Source organism: Lutjanus erythropterus, chromosome 4, assembly GCF_056507025.1.
Source record: "Lutjanus erythropterus isolate fLutEry1 chromosome 4, fLutEry1.hap2, whole genome shotgun sequence".
Lineage (NCBI taxonomy): Eukaryota > Metazoa > Chordata > Actinopteri > Lutjaniformes > Lutjanidae > Lutjanus > Lutjanus erythropterus.
The window spans coordinates 33,031,742-33,045,793 of NC_139320.1; the positions used below are offsets into that span (position 1 = coordinate 33,031,742).

Sequence of the window (14,052 nt, forward strand, 5' to 3'; positions counted from 1 at the left end):
ATGGACCAAATAACTAATTGATCAATCAAGAAAATGATCGACCGCCCAATCAGCATTGGAAATAATCGTTGGTTGCAGCCCTGATCAGCTGATTTTAGAAGACTGTGCATATGAATGTCTCATAAACGAGCAAGTCTCACGTCATACTGAGTCCAAGTTTGTCTCCAGTCAGTCCACATTTTTAGTAGAAAACGCGCTGCTACATCATCAGTTACCAAAACAGTAAGAGAGGACATTTTTTAACCAACGAAATGACACATATGATAACATGCTCGGTGTTCACACCAGAGTTCGACTCCCAAACGAACCACATGATGGAGGTGAACGCTCCAGAGTTCAGTTCAGCCGGACTAAACAAGGCTTGAGATGGACAGGTGGATCGGTGCAGGGCTCAGGGCTCAGCTTGAGAACCTGCAGGAGGGATTAAATATTTCATCTGATCTGAGAACACCTCAGGATGGATGGATGGATGGATTTATAAGTTTTAACCTCTGTTGATAACTGACTATCATCCATGTTACAAACTGATTGGAAATAACTTCAGAAAAGTAAATGAGCTCCCCTTAAAATTTTGAGACATTAGTTGAAGCTCTACGACATCGTCCACTTTTAAGTTCTGTTTTATTTTCTGCACATTAGTGCTCCTGAAATATATAACAACAGAACATGTATGTGTTTATTCTCATCATTTGTGTTTGTAAAAACAAATTTGGTTCAAGAACTTCTTGCATTAGTGATGATATGATGATGTTGATGTCTGATCCAAGGATGTAAAAGTGTCTTTACTTCTTTGTAGTTTGTTAAACAGTGTTTAACAAATGTTCAGCTTTAATGGTTTTATCATGTGATGTCCTGAAGGTGTGAATAGAGAAGCAGAGAAATGTTGCCTGCCTTTCACTGCTGATTTTTTTTTTTTTGGTTGTTTGTTTATTTACTTTATTTTTTATCTTATTTAAAAATCTGATTCGGTCTGTTCTTTGAGTTTGAAACAGTCGCCTTATGTTGTTGTTATTTATCATCTATGAAATGTTGTTAATAGTATTAAGTGTCTGCAGTAGGAACACTGGAATGTTTTTGCAGTAACCCATATATTGTTTAAATAATCTGTCTGACTGATAGAAATCATCTGGAAGTTTCAGATTAGGACGTTCACTGACAACACAACAAGTCTAAACTTCAGATTGTGACATCTTGTCGACCTGATCTCAGACAGCAGTGAGGAAAATGAGCCTGACCCTGACGTGTTTCCTGATAATGATCTCAGGAGTTCAGAGAGTTCCAGTGAACATTTTCATCTGTTTACATCTATTTCCCAAAGCAGATGGAGTTTATTTAGATCGTTTTAATGCTGGCTGTCTGATTAGGGACAGACGATGAAGAGTTTTTACTTGTCTGTAAACTGAGCTCTAGACTAAAAACAGAATAAATGTTGACCTGATCAGACTGAAGATCTGGACCTGGACTGACTCTGGTGGATCCATGAAGAATCCAGTTTATCAGATTAATGGAAGAGAAATATTAAACTCATATTTTCTTGTCTGTCTGCAGGTGTGTCACTGCAGCGGGAAGTCTCTCTGTCACTGTGACGGGGTCAAAGGTCAAAAGGTGAGAAGATTCCAACTGTTTGAAATGACTTGTTCCAATGATGATTCTTTTCTTTCCTTCAAAAATGTCTTTTTAAACAGAGATAAAGGAGGCTGCAACCAATCAGAGTGTTGCACAATGAGCTGTATAATAATAATAATAACACATCCTGTTCACCCAAGTGTAATACTGGGAATCTAGGGGAAAATGCAAGTTTTTTTTTAATGCCTAAAGGGAAATAAATTCATTGATCAAAGTCTTTATAAAGCACCTTTATAAACCACAGAGTTTTCAGAGTGACTGCAGGATACCTGAAGCCTGAGAGACCAAACTCAGGGCAAACAAGATCACCAAAGTGCTGGAGTCTGTGAGTTCAGGGTGAAAACTAAAAGTGACCAAGTTGAGTTGAGACAGCGTTGTTTGGGGAATCCTTCTGACATCATCACTGATCCTGGATCAGGTTGTGTTGACAGTCTGCTGCCCTCCAGTGGTGAGCTGCTGTCACTGCAGAGAGAAACAGCAGGGGTCTACTGACAGGCAGTGGGACTCTAATGTGGATCTATTCGAGGTTTCTGTGGCTCTAGTGAGACTCATGTGAGTCTGCTCATGAAATCTGCTTTATTAGCTTTATTTTTCAACTCGAATTCATTCTTGAAAACATTTTATCTGGCTGTAAATGAACTGATTTGTGTTTTTAGAATGAAACTTTTCTGCAGATTAGTTCCATTCTGTCAGTAACATTTAGTTTCTTTGTCAGTCAGAGACTCTACTGACGAGACTGCACTGCTGAGTTACATCTGAAATATGTTTCTGTTAGTTCTGTAGAAAATGTTCATTTAAAAAAATCAGTAGGGCAGAGTTCAGGAGGGAGGGGCTGAGGAGCTCAGTGTTTTTGCATTGAAGTGAACAACATAGGAACATGTTAAAATATGTAAACACATTAGTTTAACATCATTAAAACTTATATTATTTTATACTTTTCACATAGTTTATCAATTGGATTTGTTGAATACATATTTCTTCAGTTGAAAACTCAAACACTCACTGTTCACCCGAGTGAAAACTGGAAAACATCTACAGAAAATCAGTTATTCTTGCTGCCATAAAATATCTTAGTCAGTGAGGACAGACAGTCGTCACACATCAGCACTTTACATCGATTTATTGTTTCTCCAAATCCCGACTCGTTCGTTGCCATCGAGAACCTGCTGATCTTTTTAAAGCAGCTTCCATTGTATCTCTACTGTATGTCAGTGTGTTTTTAATGTGTTTTGTTTGGATTATTTTTTGTTAATTATGTTTAATGTTTCTACACATATAAACACACAAATTTCTTCACCCAACAGACAATGAATTCTATTCTATTCTATTCTTTTCTATTCTAAAACTGGGGGAAAAAATACAGTTTTGAAAAAATATCTTTTTATTTCATGCCTAAAAGGGAATGAATGAATTCAAGTCTTTAGAGAGCTGTAACGTGTCTACACTCAATCAAATGTGGCTCTAATTGACTCAAACTGTGCTTTTGTAATTTTTATTTTTAATCAGTATTTATATTTTGAGTTGTTTTGAGTTGTATTCTGCTCTTACAATGATATATAAATAGATTTATATAGTAAATAATAATAATGGAGTTCATTATGAGGATGTGTGGATATGTGGAGCCAGTTTGTTTTTTATATCACTGCATTGTCCTCATACTACTACTACTACTACTACTACTACTACTACTACTACTAAAACTAAAAAATAAATGAATAAATAATAATAATAATAATAATGTTTTTATTTGTTTTGTTTATTTACAAAGATGCAGCCAAACATGTGTCACAAACAAAACAATCTTTGATCATAAACAATAAGTAAACTTTAAAAAAAAGTAAAATAATTAAACCTTTAAAGGGACAGAGAATCAAAAAATACATATTTTCCTCTATCCTGTTGTATTCTTTATCCATCTCGATAGTTTTGGTGTGAGTTGCAGAGTTTTGTTTCTAATTGAAAGAAAGTAGTTCCTGCATGAAACTGCAGTCAGACATCTCTCCCACCCAAACTATCTAGATGGATAAACAGCACTACAGATAAGGATTTTTGGGTGAACTGTCCCTTTAAAATAAAATCAATAAAACCAAGAATAATAAAAAAAAAAATCTATACATAACAAAGATTAAAAAAGGAAGATATTTTAGTTGAGCTGCAGTCGACTCTGAAGTCTTTTTGTGTCTTTTGTGTCTGAGGCAGCTCAGACCACCCAGGTGGAAACTGTGATCTCAGGTGTGATCAGCGGCAGAATAAAAGCTCGTTCCTCTCCGCTGCACATGAAACGTCCGTCTGTTCCCTCTGGAACCTGAATGCACCTGGACCACAGCCAGGATCTGTGTAACACCTGACGTTACCTGAGCGTACAGTGAACTGACCAGAACCTGCTCTGCCTGTGTTTACGTCCTCCACAGGGTGAGTCTGGTTACCTTGGATACGACGGACTGCCTGGAGTGATCGGTTTCCCTGGCAACGAAGGAAACCCGGGCTTACCTGGACAAAAGGTAACAACCTCAACCCAAACTTTAACAGTTAAAGTATAATTCATACGTCTGACACTAAGTTTAGTTTATTTCTTTTGTTTACATGTTTGTTTAAATTTGAGGACACTGAAATTTACACTAATTATTATTATTATTATCTTATTATCTTTGAATTTCTTTTTGCTGATTTACCAGCAGCTCTGTCTCATCCATTTCTCTTATCAGCACTGGTTCCTTTTATGTTTTTAGTTTAGCGGAAACACACCAGCCTGAGTTAGCTGATAAATGATGTTAGCTTGAAAAACTAAAAGTTTGTTCCCACCAGTTTACAACGGCTCCTGTTTGTCTTGACCTCAGATGTGAAATTTATCCACGTCACATCTTTCTTTCACCCAAATATTTCTGCTCAGTTTTTGAGACTGGCAGCAGGTGATGTCAGTGAAAAAATGTTGTTGACAAAAACTATGACAAAAATGATTTGACAACAAAGTTAAACTGGACAGAGATGTTTTTATAATAATGATGACTGATGATGATAATCATCGTAATAAAGTCTGATGCATGAAATAAGTGCCAGAAAAATCTCATTTTAAAGTGTTTATTGGATCTTTTGACAAAATTGACACAAATTATATTTTGTATCATATTATCATTAATCATATGAAAATTCAATGATGGAAATAATTAGAATTTTAGAAACAAGTAGTGTTCACCGCTTTTGGAAAATTTGTCACATTTGTAAATAATGCATGGTGAGTGATTGTATGACGTTTGTAAACTGAAATGTAAAATGTAAACTAAATTAGTTAACTATATAATACATAAAATAGCCAAAGAATTGTTTTAGTGTAAATTAATTAAAAAGATAATTATTACCATGTACTCATTTGCTCATAAGTGTTTGCAACATCTAAGTACTTATAATGAGAGCAGGTTACATATGTAAATAACTCTTTTTTTCTGACAACAGATACATCGGTAACTTGATAGTCAGGACTTGAGGCTGACTTGTGACTTGCACAACATTGATATCATTGTCTCATCTTATGAGTTTTTATAACTCTGTTCTCCTGCTGTCAGACTGAAGAGGGCGCTGTATCAGCTGCTTTCAGCCTCTCTTCTATCCTGATGTTTTCAGCTTGGTGTTGTTTTTATTCATGTCAGAGATTTCTGCAGAATTCTTCATGATTCATTTTTCTCTTGATCCTCAGGGTGACCAGGGAGCAGCAGGAGTTCCAGGACTGAAAGGTTCTCGGGTAGGACAGATGATGATCAGTATAGACACAACATTTGTCCTGACAGATTTGGTATCAAATCTGGACTGAATCAGATAAAATGAGTGACGGATCTACAAACATCAGTCTGTCTCTGTTTATCCTCCAGGGTCTTCCAGGAAAACCAGGTTTCCCAGGACCTCCAGGACTGCCGGTAAGAACCACTCTACAACATTCAGAGTACGTTCAGAGAACATAAAGAATGTAAACAGAGAACAGAGAGAATTCACAGCATTTCAATAATTTAGTTTAGTTTAGTTTCCAGGACAGCCGCCATGTTTTTCAAGTTTCAAAATCAAAACTTTATTCACACCACAATTCAGACACTGAGACAATTTAAAGGCTTTACACTGAGTATTTAAACTTTATTGGAAAACTTGAACACAGACGTTTATGCAACTGAACGGCAGCAGGATCAGTTACAGAATTTTCTTTCTTTCTTTCTTTCTTTCTTTCTTTCTTTCTTTCTTTTCAGTGAGATTTGTTGAACTTTTCTCATTTTCTGGAACCACTGTTGTTTTTGTGTGTGTTTTCTCAGGGACTCCCCGGACACGAAGGACCCATCGGCCGACCAGGAGTCCCAGGATGCAACGGGACAAAGGTAGAGATAAATACCTCCACACAGACTTATCATATTTTACTGAAGGCAGTTTGGCCTTTCCTGACTTTACTGACAGGGGTGGCACTGACTAATGCAGGGGTGACATGCAACATGTTCATGCACGCACAGACATATTCTCATATCTACTTTAATTACATTAATTACATTACAGTATCTCACAATTTCTTATTGCTGTGTCTAAAATTTAAATTTTAAAGTTAAGTAGTCCTTTTAATCAAAGCACAACACAAAACAAAAGCTTCTGTACTTTGTTCTTAATGTAGTCAAAAGTTAATTGTACCTCCACTGTACATCTGTCCTCAGGGTCCTAAATTTATCCTCCACACTCCATCATGAAAAATACTTTTATTTAACCATTTAACCATGTAAAAAATAAAAAATAGGCTTGAACAAAAGAAAACAATGCTCATCAAACAGTTGGTTGAAACTAAATTTCCACCCCTGCCTACCAGAAATTACTTGCAGACTTTCTGGAGATGCCACGGTGTCAGTCTGCGTTCTCTGGGTGGGACGGGGCGCTGTAACTGGTTTGCATTTAATTTAATAGAATATTTGTGGTCTACTGTGACCAAGAACAACAGAGAAAGAGAGTTCTACTTTATTACCAAACTACAGGGTCCTAGAACCTTCATTATTTCACCTTTGTGCATCAGTGTTGCATCTTCCTGCATCAATGTGTTTCATCAAATAATCAAATCTGTTCAGATTACACAGTGAGAAAACAGGAGCTAATAGTGACCCACTGACTCTGTTTCCCAGGATCCCATTAATCTGCTCATTCAGATCATTACTATCATAAAAGTGGACAGGAAGGTACACCTGTGTATCATCTGCAAAGACATGTTATGTCCTCTGATGATGAGACTTATTAGAATTAGAATCTAAATGGAGACTGAAATAGGAGCTCATTATTATGTCACTTTACAATAACTGCATTTTACCTTTATACTATTTTTATTTCATATTAACCTGTTAGTATCACTCTCTACGACCAAGATTTACAGATGATGAAATAAAACAACAGGATCTGTTTATTGAGGTGGTTGAAGACATTAGAGGTTGAAATACAACAGCAGGACTTACAGGCAACATGAATTCAAACATTTCCTGAATTGTCAAGGCTGTTCCTTTGACGCAGCTTCATCACAACGTTACAGCTGATCCAGAAGCTGTAATCCAGCGAGTGAATAATAACCTGACATTAAACACTGACTGATGAAGTGAATGGTGTCTTCCAGGGAGACGTTGGTTACCCAGGATTCCCTGGGCGTTTAGGACCTGTCGGCGTTCCAGTAAGTCCCGCCTACTTCCCGTAGATGCTGTGAAGAATTCCCGCTCACCTAATCTGGGCCAAATTAGCTCAAAGAAGCTAAAGCTAACTGTGTTCATGTGTTTCAGGGCGAACAAGGACGGCGAGGTGAAAAGGTGAGACGACACACCTGAACACATTCACACACAGTCATGAGGAAACCCTGTATCTCCAATTATTCACACAAGTTCAGTTGCTGTTGTAAATTAACAATAACAAAACCTCACTTACCACACATGGAGTTAATAACAAGCAGAGAGCTAAAAGCTGATACTGTGCAGCTCGAGACTTTAAGAGTTTCGGTATATTTATGATTGAGATATTTACATATTTATATGTGAGAGCCAGATCAAAAAATGATGGGGCTGGATGCAGTCAAATTATTTTGCGGGTATTTATTCCCTGACTGCCTCTGAACAACAAAAAAAGGATGAGCTCATTTTTACAGATCACATTGATAATAGAACAGAAAGGTATTTTTCCTTTCCCTGTGCTTTCCTTCAACGAGTCCAGCAAACAGTGGTGTAAGTAGAACCACAGTATAGGAACATTTACAGGAGACAGACTCTAGTTTAATACATCCTGTTAAAAACTCAGATGAACTTCAGTTTTACAGTGTGTGCTGGATTTGACTAGACTCCTCTAGACAACACGAGACAGTACTAGACATCACTGACCAGTACTAGATAACCAGACAGTACGAGAAAACACCTGACAGTACTAGAGAGTACTAGACAGTACTAGACAACATCCAGCTTGACAACAATAGTGACTTTTATAAATAAGTCGTGGCAAACAGAGCACACACTTTCACACTGTAGTGTTGTCCAAGTGTTGATAATGTTTTTAGTGTTTTACAAATCGAGAGATCAAGATGATATCAAGCTCCACAACTTTTTCTTACTCGTTGTCTCTGAGTGTTTCTGTCTCTGTTTCTGGTTTCAGGGAGAATCGTTCATCTTTCCCGTCACTCAGGATATTAAAGGGTTGGTGGGACCACAAGGACCAGACGGAGAAAAGGTCAGTCGCTGTCACACGTTTGTCAGAGGAGATATGTGTATTTTTGATTTTGGGAGTGAACTGTCCCCTTAACATTTATATTTGGAATATGTGGTCAGTTTATCAAAACAATGTCTGCTTGAAAATTTGCCACGATATCGTCAGAGATGTGAGTAGATGTAATTTATTACAAGATCATTATTATTACAGACTTTGTACATGTTTCTTGAATGTAAACCATCAAGAGAGTGAACAAAGCTGGCTGCTGTCGTGCCACAAAGAGAGTAGAGTTTGTAGCTGAAAAAAAAAAAAGATTTGAAACTTTAGATTTTTTTCTCTGATTGGCTGTTTGTGTTGCAGGGGTCCGGTGGTGATGCAGGTGAACCAGGCCTGCCAGGAGCACCAGGACCTGCTGGACTTCCTGTAAGCTTCAGATCTAAAGCTGTCAAAATTTTGTCAATCTTTGTGTGATCAGTGTTAAAAACAGCTGTTTTTGTGTGTTCAGGGAAGTCCAGGGTTGCCGGGGTTACCAGGAGAGAAGGTTAGTGTGTTAACAGGCTGAACTGATCAGCAGGGCTGATCAATAACTAAACTGTTAAATGTTAATCATCATCACACTTTTACTCATAAAATAATCATTTCTAGCCTATAGAAATATTTTAAAACAAAGATGATTACAATATTATGTTTTTATACCTCTGTTATCTGTAGATATTGTTAGTTTGACATTCTGAAGATTTTAACACATTTTTAAATTGTTTAAATTTGTGAATTCATGTGTGGGACAAGACTGTTTTCTACAGTTTTCTGAGACAGTTTAGAAATTAAAGAATTGAAACAAACCAAAACAAATGTTTTTTGCATATAAATCCTTAAAGAATAAAATTTCAACAAAAAAATAGAAGTATTAATAATTTAGTATTAATAATTTTTAAAGTTTTGGGAGTGGGACAACACCACAGTTTGCACAATTTAAAACTCATTCAAATCTTATAACTTAATTTGACTGATTGTTTGGTCCTGATAATCCTGTGTTTGTGTTTCAGGGTCAGGAGGGTCCCAGTCCAGTGATCCCAGGTCCCCGAGGACAGAAGGTTAGCTATGCTAATGCTAATGCTAATTCTCATAAAGTCACATCACCTGATAATTCACACTCTGACTGTAATGTGAGCAGACAGCTGAGACATAAGACAGATATTCAAACATTTCTAACCTCTGGGCACCATCTTCATCATCACCATCATCACCATCATCTCCATCACCATCAGCTATGTTTGGTTTTCAGGGCGACCGCGGTCCACCTGGTGTTCCAGGACAGAAAGGAATCAAACTGTATGCTGAAGGACCCAAAGAACTGAAGGTCTGTTTGTCCTTCTATCTGTCTGTCATTCTGTCCAACTGTCTGTCTGTCTGTCTATCAGTGTGACTGTCTGTTTCTCTGCCTGTTTACACTGATATTTTCTGTTGTTGTATTTCAGGGAGAACCAGGTGAAATCGGAGCAAAAGGTTGTCTTGGACCTCCTGTAAGTCAACATCATCTCAAAGTCGGACAACTTGTCTGTCTGCCTGCAGACTTGTCTCATCCACACCAGCGATAACAAACCATGATAATGATTGTTTTGACTGTCTCTTGATTGTGATTGTGTGCGTTTGTTTTCTCCTCCAGGGCGTGGCGGGGAAACTGGGGGTTAAAGGCGGGCAGGGCAACCGAGGTGATCCTGGCACACTAGTAAGAGAAAGAGAGACCCATGTGTTCACTTCAAACAACATGAATCTATAAGTATTCATTCATTTTAACTGGTGACGTCAACAGAAACCTGTAATCCAGTGGTTATTATAGTATCTGACTGTTGATCTTGTGGCTTTGACCTGAACCTCATCAGAAACGTGATCCTGGTCTAGCATGACGTTTGGTGTTTCTGTTTCAGGGTAAACCCGGGAAGGATGGAACCCCTGGAGAACTGGGAGAACAGGTAACACGCAAAGCTAACAAGGAAGCTAACCAAACTGCTAATGTAGGCAAAGTGCTTCATTAAAAGTACAACTGAAAGCCAGATTAGTGTCCAAGTCCTCCTGAAGACTCCATCTGTTACTGACTGGACTGGTGTAGTGGAGCAGGGGCACTCCAGAACCAGAACCAACAAAGTTGGCCCACATCCTCCCCCTGTGTACAAAATAATTCATTAATGATGACATATTCATTTTTAATTAAATCAGGTCTGCTGGCTAGTTTACCTCTTAAGCTGCAGAACACGTTGGTGTGTTCAGTGCAGCGCAGGCACTCGAGCAGTGGTTCTCAACCTTTTTGTTGCTACACATGACATCCACCTATTTAAAAAAAAAAAAGCCAGAACCGACTCTGAAACACACCTCCTGTCCCATCTGAAAGACGACGTTCTCATGCCTGAGATATGACCTGGTCTCACAACACCACACAATCACAGATCTCACCACTGATTGTCTGAGGACTTCAACTTTAGTACACTGAAGTGTGTTCCCACTCAGGGTTACTGCAAAAAATAAGAAAGGCAAAGCAATAAAGCTCTTCAAACCTGCCTGGCGACTAACTTGTATCTTAGGTTAGAGACAGACACTCCACTGTGTAACAGATCTCTAGGATCAGGTGTGGCCTGAGAGTTTCTGTTCATCAGACCAACAGGGTGATGAAGCCATCAGTTGATGTGTAGTGTATGTATGCTACTGATTCTGGATTGTGTGTCTGCAGGGAGACCCCGGGAATCGTGGGTTCCTTGGTCCTCCAGGTATTGAAGGAGCCAGGGTGAGTACTGTAGGAGGTACCAGAAGTATTATTGCAGTAGTACAGTCAGTACTGTGTCAGAGTATTGATGATGTGTGTGTTTTCAGGGAGAGAAAGGTGATCGAGGTTTCCCAGGTCCTCCTGGAGAGGTGAGTCTGAAGTCTTGATTATGGTGTTGTTGTTTAGACTGTCACTAGCAGACTGTCAGTCTCCATCTTAAATATATGTTTGTTTTTTTATCAGATGGTTTGGAATCACAAATTCATCAAGGGCCAGCGCGGTATCCCCGGGCCACGTGGAACTCCTGGAGTAACCGGAGACAAAGGTAGTACAGAGACAACATGAAGCATTAAACACACTGTGAAGGTTCACATTTGTCTGATTCGTGGTTGGGTTGTCTCACATAGCCAGATTGTCTCTCCACGGCGCACAATGCTGGAGAAAGATCTGGCTCCACACATACACATTCTGCTATGAGGGAAAAAAAACTCCCTGCCTTGATTACATTTCTTGAAACCAATCACCAACATCTCGGGCGGAGCTCAGCCCAGGATGCAGCAAAGGTGCTGCTGTAGAATAGTGTCGAGGGGGAACTTGTTCTGGTGGAACATTTGCATATCAGGAGGTGAAATGCTATCAAAATAACTACATCACTGCAAAAGAAAAGCAGCTCTTAGTTTGTTTATGTTCATACCATTATTTTACCAGGCACTTATTTTGAATTTTTGAAATGCTGCAAAAAAAAACAAAAATAGAAAATGTGAATCAGGCTTGTTTCTATCAACTGATTTGGAGTGTTGTTGAGAAGTTGGAGGCATATGCTGCGTTTTTAACAGAGTAGAAGAGGTGGAGACTGCAAATCCAAAACAGAATCAGTTGTTTTGCCAAATGCCAATAATCCTCAAAGACTCGTCCATCTATGAGAGATACATGAAGAGAGGTCTTCAGGAATTTGTTTCAATCGGGTAAGCTGCTGACAGTGGAAACAGCTTCTTCTTCTTCATCATCTTCTTCTTCTTCTTCTTCTTCTTCTTCTTCTTCTTCTTCTTCTTCTTCTTCTTCTTCTTCTTCTTCTTCTCTCTGTTGTATGGAAACAACTGATCAGTCAAATAGCAACAAATTAGAAGATCCATAACCAGCAACCTCAGCTCAGACTCAGGGAAGCATCCTGGAGCCTCTCACCTTTCTAATACACTTAATAATAGATGATCAGTCATATGAGTTGAATATTCACTACATCTGAGCTTATTCTGTAAAAGTGTTGTCATCTTTCATTTAGTGCATTAACTCTTTTCAGAAAAAGACAAAAAGACGACTTCAAGCGAGCATGGAAACCTTCTCCCAAAATTTAAGTTTTTTAAATTTTCTGCCAACCTTTTCTAAAGTGATACTTCAAAACAAAAATATGTTGATGGACGGAGGACAAATGAAACATTTTTTGGAAGCACTCCTTCCATTTTCATGCAAACATCAGTTGAATCATATTTTTGTGTAAAATAAATTAAAGCTAACAGTGATTTTCTTCTTCTCTGCCTTCTTTCAGGACTCATTGGTTTTCCTGGACTGCAGGGTGAACCAGGTACACTCCACACACGCTCCCTCTCTTTAGATCATGATCAGATAACAATCAATAATCAATAAGAATAATCAGATCACACAGTGTTTGGTCAAATGTATCCAGCTGGATGTGTTTATTGTCAGATAATAAACTACTACTACTATTATGGATGACAAAGTGGGCCCCTGCTCCGGGGTTCCAGAACCTCAGGGGCCCCATGTTATCTGTATGGTATTGAATTTGTGAATAATTACATGTTTGGTAAAATAATAAAAAAAAACAAAGTTAGAGAGTTAAAAACTAAATTGATTACAGATCCTAAATATTTCTTCTAATAAGAGAACTCAAACACGGTAGTTTGGTTCCTCTGTAATAAGACTCTAAATAAAACCTGTTCTTCTTCCCTGGAGGTGTGGCTCCCACTGGTCCACCGGGTCCCCAGGGGCCACCTGGCTCCAGTGGACCCAAAGGAGACCCAGGAGACCCAGGGCCTGTGATCACTGGACCCCCGGGACAGACTGGGACCCCAGGAGCGCGCGGAGCTGAAGGAGAACCAGGAGAACCAGGACTACCAGGTGATGTTCTCTTTCTCTCTTCAGGTCTTTGTGGTACTGAAGAGGGTTTGCTGGAGATCTGGGAAGCAGAGTCCTGCAGGAGTCCAGTTTTCCAAACCCGCAAAGTACTGTCAGCTGGTGCAGCAGCTGTGCTCCTGTACCTGTAGATGTGCTCCATCACAAAGATGTGCCTAGCCTGCAGCTATCAGAGGCTAATACAGCAGAGTCACTGACAAAGTTATCGACACAGTCTCTGATCACTGAAAATTCCTCAAAATGTCCAACTCGACCTTCGGAATTCAGAATTTTGGTCTGCAAATAGAAATAAGAATACCATGTATTAATCTACAAATTCACACAGATAAATGCATAGGTTCTTACAGAAAATGTCAGAAACTATAATGCAGTGTAAAACATTACAATAAAGTACTTTAACACAACTTAGACACTTCTGCAGTCTGAAAAAGGTCTAAGCTGAAGCTACAGCACATCATATTATCAGGGAAATAAAACAAGGCAACTTAACCTTCAACAATGTATTTTCCACAATCAGCTCTTCTCTAAGTTGCTACAGCTGCCAAAATTTCCATCCTCGCTCTGCATTTATTCAGTTTACAGTGATAACAGCAGCAGATTTAACATGCAAACTGGGAGTAACTGTTGAAACAGGAGCTCTGTGATTCCTTAGAGAAAGAAACAAAAGCAGATTCTCATTTCTAGCTGACAACGGTGGATTTTGTCGCTGAAGTAAGGACTAACAAGCAGATTTCATGAGTGTAGCTGACTGATGTAAGCTAATGCTAATGCTAACTGGACTTGAGTCAGCTGATGTTTTAATGTTTCCATCTGACACGTTTTAAAACAAGAACCCT

General features: G+C 38.7%; 1 protein-coding gene and 1 long non-coding RNA gene across 2 annotated transcripts; both read left to right on the forward strand.

Moving 5' to 3' along the window:
• The first annotated feature begins 3,230 nt into the window (after positions 1–3,230).
• On the forward strand, positions 3,231–8,403 carry LOC146328706 (uncharacterized). The gene is made up of 8 exons (XM_084716676.1): positions 3,231–3,251; positions 4,038–4,127; positions 5,318–5,362; positions 5,490–5,534; positions 5,919–5,981; positions 7,241–7,294; positions 7,401–7,427; positions 8,257–8,403. Exons 1-8 carry the CDS (start codon positions 3,231–3,233, stop codon positions 8,401–8,403), a joined length of 492 nt encoding a protein of 163 aa, XP_084572802.1.
• A 265-nt stretch (positions 8,404–8,668) lies between these two features.
• On the forward strand, positions 8,669–9,834 carry LOC146328707 (uncharacterized). Its single transcript, XR_014769993.1, has 5 exons — positions 8,669–8,733; positions 8,816–8,851; positions 9,357–9,404; positions 9,596–9,670; positions 9,789–9,834. It is a non-coding gene; the product is annotated as an uncharacterized LOC146328707 (long non-coding RNA).
• Positions 9,835–14,052: the final 4,218 nt, after the last annotated feature.